Source organism: Ylistrum balloti, unplaced genomic scaffold (genome assembly GCF_031769215.1).
Source record: "Ylistrum balloti isolate Yb309-2 unplaced genomic scaffold, AGI_CSIRO_Ybal_v1 Utg369810, whole genome shotgun sequence".
Lineage (NCBI taxonomy): Eukaryota > Metazoa > Mollusca > Bivalvia > Pectinida > Pectinidae > Ylistrum > Ylistrum balloti.
This window is the reverse complement of record NW_026781983.1, coordinates 182,522-206,448: the sequence shown is the minus strand read 5'-3', so window position 1 is coordinate 206,448 and position 23,927 is coordinate 182,522. Positions and strand designations below refer to the sequence as shown.

The 23,927-nt window shown below is 31.3% G+C and overlaps 1 protein-coding gene and 1 long non-coding RNA gene across 2 annotated transcripts; one reads left to right on the top strand and one right to left on the bottom strand.

Annotated features, from left to right (window-relative positions):
• Nucleotides 1-6,288: 6,288 nt before the first annotated feature.
• LOC132544823 (uncharacterized) lies at nucleotides 6,289-10,505 on the bottom strand. Its single transcript, XM_060208470.1, has 3 exons — nucleotides 10,142-10,505; nucleotides 8,583-8,747; nucleotides 6,289-7,721 (listed from the first exon to the last, which is right to left on the bottom strand). The coding sequence occupies exons 1-3, from the start codon at nucleotides 10,503-10,505 to the stop codon at nucleotides 7,435-7,437; spliced, it is 816 nt and encodes a 271-aa protein (XP_060064453.1). The 3' UTR covers nucleotides 6,289-7,434.
• A 6,009-nt stretch (nucleotides 10,506-16,514) lies between these two features.
• On the top strand, nucleotides 16,515-21,785 carry LOC132544852 (uncharacterized). The gene is made up of 3 exons (XR_009554018.1): nucleotides 16,515-16,687; nucleotides 20,956-21,019; nucleotides 21,288-21,785. It is a non-coding gene; the product is annotated as an uncharacterized LOC132544852 (long non-coding RNA).
• The last annotated feature ends 2,142 nt before the right edge of the window (nucleotides 21,786-23,927 follow it).

Here is a 23,927-nt window from a genome sequence, read left to right as displayed (position 1 = left end):
ACAGAATGAATGAATGAATTACAGAATGAATGAATGAATTACAGAATGAATGAATGAATTACAGAATGAATGAATTAATTACAGAATGAATGAATGAATTACAGAATGAATGAATTAATTACAGAATGAATGAATGAATTACAGAATGAATGAATGAATTATAGAATGAATGAATGAAATACAGAATTAATGAATGAATTATAGAATGAATGAATGAATTACAGAATGAATGAATTAATTACAGAATGAATGAATTACAGAATGAATGAATTAATTACAGAATGAATGAATGAATTACAGAATGAATGAATTAATTACAGAATGAATGAATGAATTATAGAATGAATGAATTAATTACAGAATGAATGAATGAATTACAGAATGAATGAATTAATTACAGAATAAATGAATGAATTACAGAATGAATGAATTAATTACAGAATGAATGAATGAATTACAGAATGAATGAATTAATTACAGAATGAATGAATGAATTACAGAATGAATGAATGAATTATAGAATGAATGAATGAAATACAGAATGAATGAATGAATTATAGAATGAATGAATTAATTACAGAATGAATGAATTAATTACAGAATGAATGAATGAATTACAGAATGAATGAATTAATTACAGAATGAATGAATGAATTACAGAATGAATGAATTAATTACAGAATGAATGAATGAATTACAGAATGAATGAATGAATGAATTATAGAATGAATGAATGAATTACAGAATGAATGAATTAATTACAGAATGAATGAATGAATTACAGAATGAATGAATTAATTACAGAATGAATGAATGAATTACAGAATGAATGAATGAATTATAGAATGAATGAATGAATTACAGAATGAATGAATGAATTACAGAATGAATGAATGAATTACAGAATGAATGAATTAATTACAGAATGAATGAATTAATTACAGAATGAATGAATGAATTACAGAATGAATGAATTAATTACAGAATGAATGAATGAATTACAGAATGAATGAATGAATTATAGAATGAATGAATGAATTACAGAATGAATGAATGAATTATAGAATGAATGAATGAATTATAGAATGAATGAATGAATTACAGAATGAATGAATGAATTACAGAATGAATGAATGAATTACAGAATGAATGAATGACAGAATGAATGAATGAATTATAGAATTAATGAATGAATTATTGAATGAATGAATGAATTACAGAATGAATGGATGAAATACAGAATGAATGAATGAATTATAGAATGAATGAATGAATTATAGAATGAATGAATGAATTACAGAATGAATGAATTAATTACAGAATGAATGAATGAATTATAGAATGAATGAATGAATTATAGAATGAATGAATGAATTACAGAATGAATGAATGAAATACAGAATGAATGAATGAATTATAGAATGAATGAATGAATTACAGAATGAATGAATGAATTACAGAATGAATGAATGAAATACAGAATGAATGAATGAATTATAGAATTAATGAATGAATTACAGAATGAATGAATGAATTATAGAATGAATGAATTAATTACAGAATGAATGAATGAATTATAGAATGAATTACAGAATGAATGAATGAATTATAGAATGAATGAATGAATTACAGAATGAATGAATTAATTACAGAATGAATGAATTAATTACAGAATGAATGAATGAATTATAGAATGAATTACAGAATGAATGAATGAATTATAGAATGAATGAATGAAATACAGAATGAATGAATGAATTATAGAATGAATGAATGAATTACAGAATGAATGAATGAATTATAGAATGAATGAATGAATTACAGAATGAATGAATGAATTATAGAATGAATGAATGAATTACAGAATGAATGAATGAATTACAGAATGAATGAATGAATTATAGAATGAATGAATGAATTACAGAATGAATGAATGAATTACAGAATGAATGAATGAATTACAGAATGAATGAATGAATTACAGAATGAATGAATGAATTATAGAATGAATGCATGAATTACAGAATGAATGAATGAATTATAGAATGAATGAATGAATTACAGAATGAATGAATGAATTATAGAATGAATGAATGAATTACAGAATGAATGAATGAATTGTAGAATGAATGAATGAATTACAGAATGAATGAATGAATTATAGAATGAATGAATGAATTATAGAATGAATGAATGAATTACAGAATGAATGAATGAATTATAGAATGAATGAATGAATTACAGAATGAATGAATGAATTATAGAATGAATGAATGAATTATAGAATGAATGAATTATAGAATGAATGAATGAATTACAGAATAAATGAATGAATTATAGAATGAATGAATGAATTACAGAATGAATGAATGACAGAATGAATGAATGGATTATAGAATGAATGAATGAATTACAGAATGAATGAATGAAATACAGAATGAATGAATTATAGAATGAATGAATTAATTACAGAATGAATGAATGAGTTACGAAAGAATGTATGAATTAGAGAATGAATGAATGAATTACAGAATGAATGAATGAATTATAGAATGAATGAATGAATTATAGAAAGAATGTATGAATTGCAGAATGAATGAATGAATTACAGAATAAATGAATGAATTACAGAATGAATGAATGAATTACAGAATGAATGAATGAATTACAGAATGAATGAATAAATTATAGAATGAATGAATGAATTATAGAAAGAATGTATGAATTACAGAATGAATGAATGAATGAAAATGAATGAATTAATGAATTACAGAATGAATGAATGGATTTCAGAATCAATGAATGAATTATAGAATGAATGAATGAATTACAGAATGAATGAATGAATGAATTACAGAATGAATGAATGAATTACAGAATGAATGAATTACAGAATGAATGGCATACTAATTACAGAATGAATGGCATACTAATTACAGAATGAATGGCATACTAATTACAGAATGACATACTAATTACAGAATGAATGGCATACTAATTACAGAATGAATGGCATACTAATTACAGAATGGCATACTAATTACAGAATGAATGGCATACTAATTACAGAATGGCATACTAATTACAGAATGAATGGCATACTAATTACAGAATGGCATACTAATTACAGAATGGCATACTAATTACAGAATGAATGGCATACTAATTACAGAATGGCATACTAATTACAGAATGAATGGCATACTAATTACAGAATGAATGGCATACTAATTACAGAATGAATGACATACTACAGAATGGCATACTAATTACAGAATGAATGGCATACTAATTACAGAATGAATGACATACTAATTACAGAATGAATGACATACTAATTACAGAATGAATGGCATACTAATTACAGAATGAATGACATACTAATTACTGAATGAATGGCATACTAATTACAGAATGAATGGCATACTAATTACAGAATGAATGGCATACTAATTACAGAATGAATGGCATACTAATTACAGAATGAATGGCATACTAATTACAGAATGAATGGCATACTAATTACTGAATGAATGGCATACTAATTACAGAATGAATGGCATACTAATTACAGAATGAATGGCATACTAATTACAGAATGAATGGCATACTAATTACAGAGATCTGATGAATAAACTGATGAATAACATGAATAAATGAATGAAGGGAGGAGTGAAAGACAAACTAGTTAAAGAAAGATCTGATGGATGAATGAATGAATGTCTTTACTGAGGTGAATGAGAGACCTCTTGCATGAGGACATATTTGTACAGATGCTGAATCCAGGATCCCAACCCTGGCAGTAGTCTATGTTGACTAAAAGACAGAACTATATATGGCAATTTGATTCTCTTTAATGGAGATCTTGTACATGTAGCAGGTGTCATTTAAGATATCACTGTATATACTAACTAGCACTACCTCCATCTGAAAGGCAATATATTTACTAAGGTTCATAAGCCAATAATATAAGAAATGAGTTAAGAAAAATGATACAGATCAGAAATAGAGCAGGAATATTACTACTGCAGTCCATCCTAGAAAATTGTCAAGTTTGTGGTAGGCTTTGAAATTTAGTGCCAGATGAAGATCACACAATGCAATAACTCATATGAGACCTTGTTTTAAAAAGACTGCATACAATCTCATCAAAATCCTTTATTTACTCAGGTTATTGTGTTCATAAGATCCAGTGGTAAAAAATGTGAAGGGCAATAACTCTGTAAATTATGATCACATAGGTCCTATTGTTGAACTTATGAGATATTTTTGTTGCAATTGATGTAGGACTGTACACCAAGATTCATTAAAATCTCATCATATTCATTCTAGTTACCATATTCACAATGTACAATGGTAGTAAAATTATCAAGGGCCATAACTCTCTATATTACAATTGGATTGATTCCATTGTCAAACTCATCAGATCTTATCCATATAGGACTGTGTATCAAGTTCCATCAAAACATGTTTTCATTTCCGCAAGTTGTGACATATGGTCAGCTTAACTAAAGTGGAATCGAGAAAATTTGCTGACAAATTTTAAGTAATGCATCTCAAAATGATGGTTTTCAATACTGTATTGACAAGAGACCTGTAGGCCCTGTATTGCTCACCTGCTTTTGTTTGTTGAAAATAATTAACTGAAACTAACGTCAAAGAAGTTTTGAATACTAGTTTCGTGAAATAAAGTTAAGTAAAACAAAAACTGCAAAACAAATTATGATTCTTTGATTAATTTTATTTAAGTTCGTATAAAAATTATTATCTATTAAAAATAACTGATAACTTTATACAATAATATACACTTATACCAGACAATCACTGTCACACAAATCATTAGTTATTGATACAGTTGTTTCTGTATAATGTAAAATCATTTTCAATTTTCTTTGATATGTAAAATGATGTTAAGCTTGAGTGGACATCATAAGCATTGAACTTTGGTCACCCTGAAATCTGTTTCTGGATATTCATTAACTGTATTGCATTAAATTAAACATCTTTGCTTCTTGTAGACATCAAACTTGTTATCTTATCCAGTAAAATATGTTATTATCAATGAAATACCTCCAGACAAGGAGCAATAACTCTGTTTATTATCCGCAGTAATAATGTCCACTCACAGCTACAAACTACTGATATGATCATTTCTGCAATTATCAAATATACATTGACATTTTGAGAATATCTCCTGTATGTCATAGATTTTGTCCTGTGTCAGAGACATATCCATTGTGTTTAGGGATTCAAGTAAACAGAAGTATTTTATCAAGAAAGCTTGTGTCAATATATTGATTGAACTTAGTCACACACATACTGGTTATAGTGATCTTGCAAAATTTAATATTTATCAAAATTATGAAAAAACAGGGTAGGAGTGAATGACACAATATAAAAATCTGTCAGTTTGAAACTATTACTTACAGTCTGGAATTTTTCCTAAGTTTTAAAATCAAAGTAGAATATTACAGTAATTCTGTGTATTACGTATTTAAAACAATCATTTCACACCAGTACATGTTAAGTGGATTGAAAAAAACAAAAACTCTGGATATCAAATTTACGGTAAACATAATCAGTGTTTAGGACATAAGTCATCTTACACAATTGAAACAAGGAAAATTTTCGTTCCAAAGTTTGATATCAGCATTTACTATTTTGTAAAAGTACAAATAAAATTTTTTAGAAAGTATGCAGTATGCATTGTCCAAGTACAAATATATAGCCTTCATTTTTTAGAGAGATGAAATTGGAAATAGAGCAAATTTGAATTGCTCTCTTAAAAGAAATTAAAAATATCTTTGTTGCACAAATTGACAAGATACTTTATACATATAATTCAATTCAATGTACAGCATACATTTTCCAAAAAGTTTTAGTCTCATCATTAATATGATCCTGAAATCATTTTCTAAACTGTGTGTAACAACTTGGAGATTTTTCTTTAGCAGAAGTTGTGCAATAGTCTGGAAGACTAAGAAATTTCATAAATGGTATATTTATTTAAGGTCATCTGATAGAAATCCAAGATTAGATGGAATGCATGGAATAGTCATTGATAAAAAACATGGAATGTAAAATTAGATAAAATGAAAAATAATCCAATGATACTTATATACATGAAATATATACATGTACTTATTTACACAGTCTTGTGATTCTGTTCTAAACATTCTATACAAAGCTAAAATAATGAGGTTGAAGAGATGATATGCACAATGCTAAGATGAATTTATTGACATTTCTGAATATATACAATTAAAAGGACATGAATCCACTCAGGATTACATATATGAAATTTCAATACATTATTTTGCGTTATACATAAGAGCTACATATATTTCATACTAAAATGGCATCTTTTTAACTTTAACAAATATAAATCTATTTTGTACAGTTTTGGTCTTGTTCCGATTACCTCCCTTTGATAGATACAATACATTACAACAAAACATTGTGAAAAATTGCGAAAAATGTTTGAAATTATTAGGAAACTTTGTAAAAATCTATCAAATGAGAAGAGGATCAACTCCTGAGGACAGGTTTCCAAATAGCATTCTACTTTCATCCTTGGTGGTTTCAGACAGTTTCCACATTTGTTGTTAGTAACTTACTGATGACCTTACATTCTATTGTGGTAAACATGTGGCCTCCACTCTCACTGATAATTGCGTGATGGCCTGCTAAATGCTGAAAGATGTTAGAGACCAGCTGTAATCTAAGTAGCAGAATATCCTGTTTGGGAACTGCCTAGCCCTAGATATAATCCCGAAATCTAGTTTATGAACCACAAAATTTGGCAGGAAATTGCTTCTTGGAGAATTTCTTCAACTGGAGATCTTGTGATTGTGATTTTATTTTTAGAATGTGTTTGCCATAAGTTGATAAGTTTTCTAACTGGTCTATATTGTTACAACGTCCTTACCAGTTATTATTTTTTGGAAAATAGGTTTAATTTGCAACAAAAATGTTTCAGCACAAATACAAACACATAGACACTGCATCGCATTTAAAAATCACCGCCTGAACAATGGATTAAAAACATACCTGGCCTATACTTGGACAATATCTCTGCAAGATTGGCCCTGGAAATTTTATTAAAAGATTGTTGTATATATTAGATATTTATTCTACATAGCATAATCTTTGGATAGTCAAAGTTTCAGATGTAAGATAGTTTAAGTTAAATATTGAAATAAAAAAATGATCTATCTAGTGAAATCAGAAAACCTTAACAATGGTACAATTTTTAGCATTGTTTTCTTGTCTAGACACATCTACACATTTGTGTTAATAGGCAATAGATTAAATCAAAACTCCATCAGAAAAGTAACCAATATTTGCAGTAGTATTTCATTAAAGACTAAGCATATGATAATAATGAAATTACTGTGAAACTGGTGTGATGCCGATAAAAGAAAAATGCATCAATTAAACAAAAGATTCAGCCTTCCCAGTGGTAGTGCTTCCAAGTTGACTGACAGCTGGAGGGGGTGGGGGGCGGTGCTTGTCATGGACTCTGGTCACACCTCTCTTCTTCTTTTTTCGAATGTCTGTAGATTTAATGAATGATGCAAGCCCACCAAATGCTGAGAAAAACCCAGATAGGACATAAAATCCAAACGAAAAGGAAAAGTAGCTCAACCATGGTCTTGGCATCCAGTTTGGATCTTTAGCTTTCATGGCGAACACAAAGGAGCAGATAAGCACAAGAACTCCTAGAAAAGCAAAATTGAAATATGCAATATATTAATGGCACAAAGTATCTATATATCTCTACCTTTCAATTATATATATTTAATATAGTACCATGTATCAGCCATATTGTGGACTCAGATATTTGAGTCCATGACTCATACATTTACTGAAACTCACTCAAATTTTGAGAACCTACTACACTTCATAGTATTAGGAAAATGTGGGAATTGGTGTTTTGGACTCTCATTAAAAAATCCTACAAAAAAGACTGCTATATAATTATCTTTTACTGTAAGAATGAAAATTGAAAATTTCATTTTTTAAAAAAAGACTTTTTACAATGCATTCTGAATAAATCTTTCATCCACACATTTGATTTTTTTCAACTATTCAAGTGTAGTGATTTTTAAAACTAAGATAATTGAGTCTTGGTTCTTTTCCTGTGGGAATCCATCAACTTTTGAGAACTAATTATAGCTCTAAGTAATCAGGTTCATCAAAATGTTGGAAAATAAGTTCTGAACTCATCTGGAAAAATCATACAAAATTCGCTGCAAATGTTAAACACTTGAAAAAGTGATGTTCATAGAATGAAATTAAGAAGCTAACTATACTGGTCATATGACTAACTTGACAATTATGACGTCACAGATAACAATCAGTAGGGGCTAAGAATTTTTGGTACTGTTAGGAAAGATTTTGTGATAAAACAATCAAAGAAAGCCTAGGATACCTATCAATATCATTATTAAACCTACCCATCTGATCATAAAGCTGTTTGCTATGCTGGAATCATCTATAAAGACGCGATAATATGTTTGTGCTAATAAAATGTTCAGATACAGAAAAAAATAACATTTAGCATGTGTATATTAATTTACCTGAAGCAAAGAAAAGAACAGCAATGATTGAAAACATCTTGAGTTTTCGTGGTTCATAGTATTTCATCCTTAAAGACCCGCACATGTAGAAACTCAGGAGGAAGACAACAGCCATGCAGCATAGCAGTGTGAAGATGACCAGAGCCTGGACAGCACGGAACCATGCTGGTGACAAAACAAAAACATTACTAATATGAAAATACAACAATACCTTCAATTTTATCATTATACAGCACAACACTTGTTTGCTAAGATTTAGGTCTACAGGCCAAGCAATGTCATTTTTAAGCGGGGTTTCTTGGTAGTAGCTGGCGGATACCTCACTAAACATGATGCAGGAGGCTCGTCCCCTGTCATCAGATTAACATATCTTTCCCAAGGTAGGACAGTACAAGACAGTCTAACTGCATAATATCTCAGCTTCCAAAGAAATATAAACTGCCACATTTAAGCATTACCAATGAACACACCTTGGAGTTCACCCAAGGTTTCAACGGCTGATCGCTACTGACAGTGCCATCGTATATATGGCCTCACTGCACAATACAACTCATTGGAATTGCAATATCAAATGTTGATATATGAATGTGTTAATTTGGTTTATATTAACATAATAATTTTTAACAGATCATCAATCTCACATTCAGAGAATTTTCCCCCAGTAAGTTTTAGAAATGTTCTTCTCAGGGTTTTAAGATATTCCTTACTTCAGAATGTTCTCGGAGAGTATTTAACAATTTTTACTGTACAGGGAAATGTTCATCAGATCGTTTTTGCTAATAACTCATTCATGTATTTTTCATTTACCAGTATTTTCAGTAATATTTCAGACTCACATATTTTAATCTGGAGCTCATGTTTCCTGTCTGGGACTCACTCAAATTTTGAAGAAATGAATTATGGGACTCAAAACATTTCTGGACTCCCTTGTTAAAATTCTATAAAAATTATTTAATTAATTTTTGTTATGGAATGAATTTAATTAGTTAATTAATGTTGTTGGCCCATCATTAGCAAGGATAAGCAAATGCATATATCTCTTTAACAGATTTTATAAACTTGCTTTATTTTTAAAATTACTCTTATACTGTTCCTTCAAAACCTTATGAAATAACCTGATACTAATATTGTGTCATACATTGCACTCTTGAAAAAAAAGATAGGAAAACACAATTATGTTTGGTAATCTCTCGTCTAACAAAAGAGCAAAACAGCTATAAAAACAAGGACTTTGACATATACTTCATAAGTCTGTGATAATAGTGTATATGCAGTAAGTTAATAAATCTACACAATGTACAACACAATATCTAAACAATAGTTATGTCCCTTGGCATCACGACAAATGACTCATTGTGGATTTATCATTGAAATTTACTTAACGTTTTATTTTAATTAATTACGGAGATTAACCGCGAAAATCACTGCTAGTACCGATAAAACGGGAAATTATTTTGAGGAAGGAGGTATAAAAGAATATAACGGATGATTCATGAGTGACCTACATTTGATCTCAGGTGTGTACCTATTATTTACACCTGTACAGGTGTTATACTTACGGGGCATAATATCGTCAAAAACCTCCTCAAAGAAAGTGGAGTGTATCCACCAGCATCCCACGTAGGATCTCAGGTTAGGATCCCTTGGTTTCACCCATCCTGATAAACAAATCTGCCACATGCCTACATTAGCAAGCGGGCTGTGAACCCGTCCCCAGGATTTGAACCAATACGGTGAGGCGAACGCGATGAAGACCAGAAGCAGGGACGCGATAGCACAGACATAGGAGAACCAGTATACATAGCCTAACCCTGCTTCTCGAATTCGTCTCCTCTCTGATGCAGTCGTGGTAGCTTCAGTTACCACGGATCCTCCTACATTCGAATCGTCTCCCCAATCTCTTCTCCCCTTTACCATAGCCATTTTGTTATGTCTACCTGTTTGTTCCGTTGGACGAGTCGATTTTCGCACCTGTTAGCTTCCTGTTTCCGCCGTTCGAGTTCCATCGGGCCTTTTACCTGTGCCTTCGATGAGAAGGAAAATTCCCAAGGGTAGGCAGGTTCACTTTGCATGAAGCCAAACTCATTTAAGAATGAAAAAAATGGAGTTGTATTTGGGTAGTGAAACGGTTGAATGTTAAGATATATTTTAACTACGAAGAAAGGAAAGTTTCACCAATAAAACAGCGGAGGTAAAGAATTTCCTACTTGCGTTGTTGACATTCTTGGACCCTGATATCACCCTGTTTTCTCGGATCTCATCGTATCTATTATATACCTTGTGACTTACACTGTAACAAGATTTGGCGGTATGCGATGCGGTAATGTTGGATTTTATAATGATAACAACACCTTAAAATTAATTGAAATTTATTGAAAACAATGTAATTTTTTATATGCTATATGATTCACACGAATACATATGATGTATTTGTCTTACAGTAGGCAGAGGTACACATCATATTCGGTATGTTCGGTATCCGATATGCAAAACCGATGTTTTAGATTTATATCTTGGTATCCTACGTTCACAGTATTATCTCCCTTTAATTACTCCGTTGGAGATCGGACATTAATAAGCCTTTTTCATGAATAAATGAAACCCAGTTCCCGAAACCACAGCTGCTGTCATCGACCTTTTGTTGATATCATGAATCTAAATCATTGAAGAAAATACATTTTATCTTTATTTATTTATTTAAATGTGTATCATACATCAAAAACATCTCTTGATTTCGAAAACGAGAGATAACTCCGTAGACTTTAATTCATCCGCATTGTAGAAAACGCTTCATGCGTTTTATTTAATGTGTTCCCGCGGACTGAGAACTAAGTCCATAGGTCCACGGTGTTCCTGAGGATAGAATGGATCCCGGATTTCATGTTACGGGAGAGGCACTTTTTATGGAAAAACAATCACTTAAGTTATCCAATATAATACGGATCACATAGGTTAACACCACCAATTACTCTGGGAAAAAAGCGAAATATGTCTATATTTTAACTGTCTATTACGCACTAGTGCTTATTACATGCATAAAAAATCTCGCTTGTCAAATAAAAAAGGATAATGTTTTTTTTTCATTATTTAGAAACTTTTCATAGAATTTTATCGTAGTTTATCATTTTTGAAAATTCATATCTTATCTCAAAATATCTGAAATATGCTAACCAGGTCTTTAATTTTCTGTACGGTTTACTAATTAGGTACCAACTTCCGTTTAATATAATTCACGTCCATGCTTTCAATCTCATAACTCTGTTGTTGTGTTGAAATTGCACAGTCTCTCCAAGCTCGCAAATTAGTAATGGGGTAATGCTGATTAAATACTTTTATATTTAAATAGACACACATATCTTACACATGTTTGTCTATGAGATATCTGATGCAATTTATCACACCAGTAACCTGTTATCCGGTGAATTCTCCCATGTTGCATTTTTGCCTTTGTCACTAGTGTAATGTACATGGGAGAATTTTTCATTGGCTGTTGTGATGTCGTAATATAGACAATGATATTATGTCATCAATTGAATATGGTGCAACAAATGATTGACTCCTTTTTATCATGTCTTTCAAATTATGACTTTAAAACCTGTCAAAATATAAGTTTTCTATGTTAAGAGATAAAAAGTACGCTTGGGCTATTTTTTTAAATCGAAAACTCGATTCATAAAATCTCGTATATGAAATGAGAACTCATTCGAGATCCTATTTATAACATTTCAATACAGAATACAATGTATATCATATTTGTTAATTATCTCACCAACGATATATCTCGAGTACTGTACTCTTAGATCGTTTTAAAGTTATCTAAATATTACATAAGGCATCTTATGAAAAAGATTGATAACATTTCATATATTTTTAAACAATTTTCGTTATCAGATATCCCTTTAAATCATTTATGATACATCATGAAAAAAATGTAACAGACCTTGATTATTTTATGAAATCTTATGATATTTTGATTTGCCGCAAATTTCCCCTTTCCTACATCTGTTTATATTCCATTGGATATTTAAGCGTTTTGAGGTGCTAAATTTATAGTTTTTTTCATTCTATGATATTAAATATCCTTAGCATTCGCAACTGAATCATGATAAAATACAAAGTAGCTTTCGATGAGTTTTCAATGTCACTTCATCATTTCTTAATAAACTAATATTGTGGCATTTGTGTTTTGTTTTTATTAATACTGGGATGTGGAGGTAGTCATGCATGGGTGAAATATATGTAAATAACTATGCCTCAGTCAATATGCGTTTTACAAACCTAACTGAATTTTTATATCAACATCAAGTTTAAACCCGAAGGCGCATATATAGAACAATTAACGTGTAAATCATGTGCAAATGTCACGCTCTCGACTACAATGTAAAATAATTATCTGGTTTTCAACACCTATTAAAGGATAGACACGACTGACAATAATGAATAATGCTACACCATACAGCCGTTTGGTCTTTATAGGACTTCCAGAATAAAAGATATGGTAACTTATAGTTCCGTCTATTGACTTGAAATAAACACATAGTAGATTTGATAAAAGTATCTACAATGAAAGTCCCTGATAATAGCAGTATGAAATGAATTATGATAATGAAACATCTATCGTTATGGGACACATCAGGATAACATTTAAAGAGTATTCCGCACAAGTTCAGATTTCTTAAGATGCTAATGTGTTATATTTAGATGTTTAAATCTATAATACAAAAGTAACTGGAAGTTTTAACACCAAATTCGCCTTTCCAAACTGACCACAGGAGATAACAATGGTTTAAAAAGTCATTAGAATGAATTCTTAAAAGGTACGGAACAGTCGCAAATTTTGCAAGCAGACAGAATAGCTCTTTAAGCGACTAATAAAAGTGAGTGAGGTATATTCCGGATGATTCTGACGATATATTGGCTTTCATTGTTATCGGTTTCGACGTCACAGACTTCAATCAGATACATAAAGTCTACAGAACGTCATAAAAATTCTGACTCATATAAAGATGATATACAAATTGATTTTACGACGATATGTTCTATTTATATTTTGTTATTGATTAAAAGTGTACAACTACGACACAAAACCCATTTAAATTACTATTTTATTATCATCAATTGTCAAAAGCAACATATGCCAACACTAATTAGTGATACATAACACAGATATGGAAAAGTTATTTTAAACTACCATTTATCATATAATCAGCCTATTTTCAAACAAGTTCGTCAAATATTTTCATGATTATGTCACTAGTGTTATATACTTGGAATTTTTTTTCATTGGCTGTGACAGTAAAAATCGATTGTGTTGTCATAACTATGAACAATCACGTAACATCATAAATTCAAAATTACACAACAAAATACCCGCATCCTCCAAATTTTAAATTTCAAAATCTGTCAAAAAGTATTTTTTCCTAGTTGTGTGAACGAGAAGTACACTCATATGTTTTAGGATATGGGATAAATGAAACCTAATTAACGTAAATTAGAGTGAAAATTAATTGATTTATAACACTCTTTAATGGTTTCATTTTCTTTATAAAGAACTTTTTAATAACTAGATGGTAGCAATCCTCCTTCCTCAACCCATAATATTATTTCTAATGTTACAATAAAAGTCATATGCTGGATTTTGCCCTCATAATGGCGATTTCTGTAACAGATGTCGAAGGTGAGAAGTGAAGATGAAGGCTCAGTGATAGTGTTATGTTTGTGATAAGGTAATTTGTAATATCAACAAAAAAATACCAACATGTGAACAGAATCATAACCAAAACTCAAAGTCAACAAAACCTGGGCAAAACAAGGCCAAAAGTATTAAAGGAAGACTCATGGAAAAGTACAAAGTAAATAAGACCATGTTTACGGGAAGGATAAAGGTCCTCTGCTTTATGGACGACACCCGCCATGTAAAATAGTTCGAGGTGTTCCATGCTCCTTACCATGAGTACTTTGTGAATTTGGATAATGTGATATTTCTAGGATTGAATTTGATTGACATGCCCGGCATCGTCAATTAAGTAGAGGACGCATGTACTTCCAAACCACCATGCCTTATTCTAAAAATACCATTTCAATGGCTCATGTAAAATATTTTCTGCTATTCATACATTTCAATTTTAATGAAATTTTGAGTAAGACTTCTCTGGTTATGTAAGCAATGGATTGTAACTTTATTTAGGATTGTTTTGTAATAATTATCAAAAGAAATGCCACTTTAAATAACATGGAAGATTGCATCGATAATATATTCGTGCTGATTACATGGACATGCCACGAAATACATATACGTTTATATATAGATGTTTTGTTTTGTTTTAATATTTAGCGTCCTATAAACAACCATGGTCTTTTAAGGACGACCTCACCTGTATGCGAGCTAATTGTGTGACACCTGTGAGTATGTTTTGTGAGAGTCAGGTACGTTTGTATTTATCTTGTGATAGCGCGAAACAGATACTGAATTTATAGTGCAGCCACACTGAAGTAAACTGCCGAAGACACCCAGCAGGACAACACAACCGGTCAACTTTTTTTCTGATAACACACGGACTTGCCATTCCACTCGAAAAATACTGAGCTTTAAGCAGGAGTAGCAGCTTTTAATTTTTAACGAATTGATTTGCCTTTGGCCAGGGGACGGAACATTTAGCCTACAAAAGTGAGGTAGTGTAAAAAGGAATATTAGGAAGAAGAAACTTGTTAAAAAGAAGAGAAAAAAATAACAAATTAAGTTGTTTCTTACGAATCGTGCAATGGGGGACTGCAGGTACAATTCTGATACCATACCTACAGAATGTATAGGTGTTAGGTGTCAGATGGGCAAAGTAATAGGTGTGTAGGTAAATAGAAAAAAAATAAGGTGATACATCCAGTGAGGACAGCAATGACCGACCGCAAAGTATAGGGCTAACTGGGCATGACCTTTAGATAAGGGAAGATTGTTATGAATGTTAAAATCAATCACAGTAAAGAAATCGAATGATTGTTATTTCTTTATAAAAAATAAAGACCTAATTGTCTATTTTGATCAACGTTTCAAACGATTGGTATGTATTTTGTAAAGAAAGTTTTGTATAGCCGCGGAATGAAATCACAAATTATTTGCTTTCACATCCAGTTTGAAAACTGTAACTTGTTCATTCGTTTTCTAAAGATAAATCATTCCATGTTTATGTGAAAACCCTCGTTTCTTATTTTCCATGAATTGTACCCCGTTAAAGACTAATAAATGACTCGATGTAGGAGGATTTCATTGTCTGCACTATCGGATTTTGTTTCTTTACATAATTTTCATCATGGATAATGGCTCCGACTGTTTAAGTAATCATTTTTCATACACGAAAATGAATTTCATGTTTGAAAAGGACATTTTAATTCTATTGCACATACATTTATGTAATTTCATATAACTACATAAATGGCTTGTCCAATACATGTTTAAAAAACATAAATAAACGGATTATCATAAAGTAAGTGATACATAGACTGAATCAGTATATCAGAGTACAACTAACCTACACACACGTACAATTAATCAGCTTCATTCGATTCGGTCACTGACACGGGCTACAGCCGAATAAGGCACAGCGTTCATTACCCTCTCGCGTAAACCACATTGCTTTGTAGAGCACATTATGCGGAATTTCTACTTTGATGGGTCAATGAGCCCTAGTTACACCATGACATTGCCTACTGACATACATGCAGGCCAATAGGAGCTCGCGTCCTTAAATGACTCCTCCTAAATAACCCGCAGTTATCATTTACGGTATAGACTAATTGGAAACCCATTCGAGTGAGGGGCGTTTTGAGTTTTTTTATGCTATATTAGATATATCCTAAATATTTTACGTGATCTTTTAGTTGGTAGAAATACCAAGTGTGTGGAGTTGAGCGAAAAGCGTTTGACGCCAGCGATGACGGTGTAATGAGACAGTGAGGTAACTTGTAGTAACCAGTCTGGAGCAAGGTGCCCGGCCAGATTACCAACTGATTGGCCGGGAGGGGCAGTCCATCGGGGAGGAGCAGCATGTCTGCCGGATATGCCGAGGTGTTACATCTCGAGATGGAACTCAATTGCCCGAAATATGAATGTGGTGAGTATTACATACATCCTTTTATCGAAACGTAATTGCACGTATCTATTGAACTTCAGTTATGGATATGAAAATATTTTATTATTTCTTAACGATCGTGTTACTAAACCCACCAAAATATGACCAAATACATGATCTTTCTAATTTAGACGAAAAAGAAAATTCATGGACCAAGTTGTATGCTCTCCGTACAACATACGTCCTGTATTTTACCATCAACAAATTGTATATTTCATTAAGGTTAAATCAATCAAACATGATATTTGATATATTCATTGTTAAATAGCAAGGATCAGATGCGATGTTTGACATAGTGAATAACGCCTAGACGTTCAGCTGAAAAAGTAAGAACATACTTCCCTTCTTCTCAATCAAGGTCACTAAAAAAACGGACGCTACTTAACATCCGCCATTTTTATACGATATGTTAGAAAACGAACGCCTTGAACATCAATAACAGTTAAATTTTCCAATACAATGATTACCTTTACTACTGACAACTATATAATATAATGTATACCTTTGGAATATAAACCTGTACAACATATACTTATATGATGTATAGTTATGGCTATGCAATGTATATATATATATAAACAAATATACAATGTGTACATCAGAATATACAATGCATACCTTTACAGTTTGTAACTTTAGAATATATACATGAACAATACATACTTACACAATTTATAGCTAAGGTCTTACAATGTGTATACAGGTTTATATACAATATATGCCTTTACAATGTATATATATGCTGTACATAAGTCAATACAATGTATATATTTACAATTTATAACCAGAGAAAATATCACTAGTCAATGTATAACTATATAATATATAACTATACAGTATATATACATCTCTATGCATCGCACTCTTCTGTTACAACGTAATATTGAGGCAGAAAAAGTATATCTTCCAATTATCCAATATTTAATTCCAAAAATAATTGGTTTCTTTCCTTATTTAAAAATATACAATTTTAGAGGTATGTAGGACATACATGAAGCATAGGTAATTCTTTTATCGCCAAATATATTAGGAATTAAATATTTGATATGAAATTAATTTTGAACAAATCTTTTGAAATTCTTAGCTGAGCTAAACAATGCATTATCATTAACGTTTAGCTACAGCACTTCAAAATATCGGGTACTGAAATCATGAAAGTGACGCGTCCGTTACCAATACTTGACAATGCATTAACCCTCTTCATATATAATATATATACGTTTGTGAACTAGCGGTCAGTGACCTGTATATAAACTGAATCAATGTCTCCCCACTTCTGAAGACCTTCATAAACATATAAGAAATCACGGGAGGGCGGAACGCATATAACTGGTTATAAAAAATAATATGCATAAAGTGTACTACAGCAGGAATACATGTCTTTTGTGAGTGATCCATTAGGCCTATACCAACTAAGGTGAATGACCTGAACACGCTCGTCCTGTCTACAATACACATGTAAAGTACCATTACTATTAATAGCAAACAGATTAGACGTTTTCTTCATTAAATGATAAGCAGACAAATAGCAGGTTATTTTCTAACAGCTAACAAAGATGACAGATAATACTATTTTACAAAATTAGTTTACTTAAATCAACACAAAATAATTAAGAAATATTTGATACAGAGATATAGATTAAGTTAATGAAAAAAGGCGTCGATTACATAAACATCATTTAGATGATATGCTTATTGTGCAGCTGAAAAACTGGAACACATTGTTAAAGAAATAAAACATGGCGGTACTCCTGAAGTAACACTGTCAGTATCAACGTTGTGGCATAGTATAAAGCAGGTGACTGACCTCAAAGTGATCGATAATAGTCCCCAAACCAATGCAGCCGTTCACTCCTACGTAAAGGACCCAAGGAGAGCCTGACCCAGTTTAAAGCCCACAGTGGACGGTCAATAGAGTCGAGATGTAGATAGGTGAATGACTTCTGCTCCACAGCTATGGTATTGATATCCCAACATTCGTTAAACAGACAAATGGTTCTTCATTTGTTTTTCGCACATGTAATCTATACAAATACTACCTTATATGGGCATACTACTGCTTGTTATATATTAGGAATGGTAAAGAATTCTCCAGAATAAGGCCTGCTGAGGTGAATGACTTTGACTATTAATTACCAATGAAAGTAATAAGTGCTGGGGGTTTGATGGCACGCCAACAGTTGATTAACAAACGAAAACCTATAAAAACGCGTTATATCTTATACTGATGATGAAATCGAATATAAGTAAACGTATATAAAACAGACCCTCCAAATTGTATAAAATGGGATTATTTCATATACCGATTTGTTTCTTTTCTCAGCAGACCTACGATTAAACCAGAAAATTGTAATATTTCAGGGACAGAAATCTTCGGTATAAAAACGATGAGATCATCAAGAAAAAGCTCACACATCTAATAAAAGTATTTGATATACAATTTTACCCCTTTGTTCCTTTAAACGCTAAACTTGTTTTGCAGTGTAGCCATTTGTAAAATGACGCTTCCGGTGTGAATAAACTATTTTCAGTTCACAACCAAAGATAATAAAATCACCTGAGGTGCCATTTCACATAAAAGAGATTGTTTTTTTTTTAAACAACCGGCATATATTGATAGGATAAAAACATGAATAAAAAGATAAAAGAAAAGAAAAATGAATGAAAAATATGTATTCCACATAAAACACAATTCAAATAATCCATGCAGCAAAAAGCTATGAAGAAACCATACTGACATATTGTTACAAAGATAATACAAAAATAAAGAATGATTTGGGCAAGTCTGAGTAACATGTTATACATAGTGCCAGGATGGAACAGTCTGTGTTGACCGCATCGGTCAGTGACCCTCTATACACATACACTTTAAGTATGGATGCGATCAGTACACTACACGTTACTGACCTGTAAAGTAATCTTAGTTGACTTATATTCAAAAGAAACCAAGTCCAGTCTTGTCATTAAAATAAACATAGAACATAAAATCACTCTTGCAGTTGTCTTTTTTCTAAGAGGTTTAATTAATATTAAAAATAAAGAAAGAAAGAAAGAAAGGGAAAATTTAGGAAGTGTTTACAACACAATTAAGTTGTAAGCTAATACAAAACGTTGTCAGACCCTTTCTTTTCACAACCAATACAATATCAAAATATAATACTATACTTCTATGTAGAAAGCAGACTGCTATAAGATACAAACAATAACATAAGTATAAGCATGCTGCTGCTGGCACATAAGCCACGACTGATGTGGTCAGTGACCTCAAGCACACAATGCGCATGCGTACATAAACACTAAAAACGCCAATACACAGTCAGGTGAAGTCACAGAGCGTTCGGTTTAACTGTATTCTATAAATAACATCAGGGGTAGTATATATGAACATATGGGCGGATGACTTTGGAGTTAACTAATATTACCGAAGCCGTCGACCTAACATTGGACATATGTCAGTGTAAAGTTGGATAACGAATTGATATTCTTTTGGATTTTATAATGTGTACATATGTCACAGTGGATTTCTTAAGATGTAAGTAACTATTCAATACTTACTTCTACATTTGAACTAAAAACAGTGAATTTCAATATCTATTATGTTTACAAAGTTATATGGATGCAGTTAAAAAACGAAATAGTATTTCAAAGTTCATAATTACGATGGAAATGATATTTTATCTGTCACCTTATTTTGAATGTACATTTCAAGGAATCATATTATCAATATACTATCAATGACAAGGATTGAACTTGTATTATGATCAAGAAATCTGTTATAAACAAGGTTGCTAAATACAATAGAACTTAGATAGCAAACTCATAAGTAAAATCCCTGACCCTCTGTCCCCTTTCCCACTCTCGGGGAATCGCAGCAACAGCGATAGCTAAAACAATAAGGATTAGTGATGAAATGTCGTACTAACAACATAATGTCGTTGTAGTAATCATGATTAGAAACATATCATATAACCAAGGGTTGTAATGTAGCTCTTAAGACAAGGATTAGATAGACACTGTGTCATCGAAACAATTTTTTCGCTATGGTGATCGGAATTAAAGAGACAGGATGTTATAGCAACAATGATAATAAGGTCGTTATGGAGATCAGGATTAGGAGGGAGATGTCTTTATAGCAGATAAGATTACTTATCGTAGCATATTAAACAATATTTCAATCCCAATCAATGTCTAGCTGTCATTTTGCTTGTTTCAATTTCGAATTAATTATACAATATTTAATTTATTCTCAGATGACGGCAAAGCAAAGACAAGGAGCTGCGTCATTGGTCAGAAAAGATGCCTAAATGTATGAAAGTAAGTATATCGGTGTATGTACTTTTTCGCCGTAGTAATCATTATTTGTACATATCTTTTTCTATTTTAAACCAATTTGAAATAAGAACCCCACCCTTCTAAAACATAATTGAATTGCATTTGACATTTAGAAACAATAAGAACCTCACCTTTCTAAAACATAATTGAATTGCATTTGACATTAAGAAGCTTACACTTTGCAATAAGGCCATGATAATAACTGAGAAAATAAGGTATATTTGATGTCGAATTTGATGTGTTATTTCAGATCTAAAAATGACCCAAAACAGAATAAGGCCAAAGCTCCATCGAGAACAGAAATACATCACTCAGCTGACAAAATGTCGCTTCTTAACCACACTTACATCAACATTTCTGCTCTTGTCATACGAGTTAGAGTATGATTAACTCCTTCCAAAAATATGTGATTGATGTGTTCGGCTGCAGATATTTTGAAGTATGACTTACCAACGAGGCAAACTTTATACCAGAAAACAGACATTCATCAAATGTAAAATATTATCGAAGATATGTAAAGGACAACATACGAAGGGACAAGATCACATGTATCTACTTAAATTCATCTTTTATACCGGAGGATTTAGAATGAAGGATGGAATACCAGTCTTTCTCTCTTTTTCATGAGACATACTTAGATTAATTTTATGAGCGTTTTTATTCATCTTTATGATATCACATATCAAATTGATTTATTCGTATAAAATGTTTGAATCTCGATCTTATTTGAAAAATATACAAAATTTTAAATGCTATCTTATATTAAAAATATATGTCTATTGTGTATCATTTGTCTTTAGATAATTATTTTTCCTTTGATTTTATATTTTAACATGGTCTCATTTATTTTGGAATGTTAAGTATTTAATGCTGTGAACTGGTATGCAATTAGAGTTCAGTAGTTGTACCATAATCAACATCATAGGTTTATCACGCCTTTCAATTTGAAGACACCGAAAAAAATTTCAGAAAAGCAAAATTATTATCATGCTTTATAAAATGCACATTGACTTCAAATTCATGAGTATCTGAAATCATAATTTCTGTGTTTAATTGCATGTACGGAGCAAAACATCACAGTAGGAACATATAACACTGTATATAGACCTAAGGAAGGTTGTTGTGAGTGCATGTCAAGGTGAAGAGTGTATGTTTGATGAGAAGTACTGAACGTTTAGATGTGTAGTATTTTTTCATATGTGGTAAATAAACGAAAAAGCTACTGGTTCGGAATAAGACCGCCAGTAAAGTTGTGGATGATTTCCCGGTGATACTGTACATAATGCTGACTTTCGTGTTTTTATCTATGCAAACCCGTGTAGCAATGTAACTAGTGTAAATAATGGTCCAGCTGTCCAGAACCTTATCGTCTTAACAACTCGTATACAAAATAGGAACAATAATGTAACAAACTCCAAAATACAATTTTCGAGACGATATTGGAAATGTGTCACTTTTTAAACACTATTCTAAAGTATCACTTTGCATCTTCATCAAATATGATCGGTTTTTGGATTTCTTCTTTTTATGCGAAAAAATAACAATAACATTACATAGTCGTTAAGCAATAGGGCTGTGAACAAAGGATCTTAAACTGGCTGACAATACTCCATATGTCGTGATAATAATTATTCTGCTTTGTATGTATAGATAGATAGAATTTGTACGGAAGGAAACATATAACGGTGTGATCGATGAGTGGAGGAATATCGTAATTGACGTGTAGATACATATATTAGTATTTTTTCAAATAATCATACGTCATTTACATGTGATTGTTATTTTTGTGCCAAACGCATTTTGTATCAATAATTATTCAAAATGAAAATACTACTCGATATGTAAATGTATTATTTTCATTTTTGAAAGATTTACTCTGCTTCATTTTGAAACTAATTTGCATTTGAAACAGTAGCTGTTTTATTTTCAAATTTATTTTGCATAATATTTATGCTACAGTGTATAAATTGTATTGTTAATTAAATAGTGGTAGCATATATTATGATTTAATGAAAAGGACATATGACAATTAACAGTCTAGTATTTTAAAGATTTCAGAAAATGTCTCCTAAAATTGAAATATCTATCGACAAATTATGTTATAGCTAATGTTTATTTATTTAGAGTTTAAGCAAATCAAATATATTTAATTTTTTCACTCTTAATCTTTAATCAAATTCAGAATTACTCCTTCAAATCCTTCAGAAAAAAGTATGGGAAATTTGTCATGTTTGTCAAGATACTAAATGTGATTGTCATGTGTCCCTTATCATATCGCTTGATATGGCTGTATAGTTCATTAACGTTATTTCAAACGTTGTTGTATCTCAGGGGAATGGCTTTGTTCCATTCACGGATGAATTATCAACCCGGTTCTCTTTTTATTTGTGCCATTTTATCGTTAAGTATATGTGGAATAGTCGGTATGTGTATGTAAGAGCGAATGGTGAGAAGAGTAAATAAACTTATGTTGACGTGTTTATTGTGAGATGTAAAAGTAAGTGAATACTATTGATAGATAGAATTGTTTGAGATTGTTTCAATTCAGGTTTTAAGTATACAGTATACGTAGAACTCTTATTCAAGGATGTTCAGTTTGTCACAAAAAACGTGTGGAGTGAGACTTTTATTGAAACTTGGTTCAGTTCCTTAATTGGTTTTTTTTTAGATTTTAAAATTTTAAAATGCTTTTGTAAATTGTTACATTCGTAGTTGATTAGGAGAAAATATCTCGTAGCGGTGGCCTACTTAAACAAAATTGTGTTCTTATGAATAATTCCGATTTGTCACAGGAGCAACATGATTAGTTAGACAGGCGTGTTGTGCATGTACGAAAAAATGAACAAATGAAATGTTTAACAGGTGTAGAAATTACGATTTATGGATAAAG

Coding starts and splice junctions, on each gene's coding strand:
- LOC132544823 (XM_060208470.1), bottom strand. CDS start 10,505: ATGGCTATGGTAAAGGGGAGAAGAGATTGGGGAGACGATTCGAATGTA. Junction 8,748..10,141: donor TTTTGACGATATTATGCCCC/GTAAGTATAACA, acceptor TTTTGTCACCAG/CATGGTTCCGTGCTGTCCAG. Junction 7,722..8,582: donor TGTTCTTTTCTTTGCTTCAG/GTAAATTAATAT, acceptor TTGCTTTTCTAG/GAGTTCTTGTGCTTATCTGC.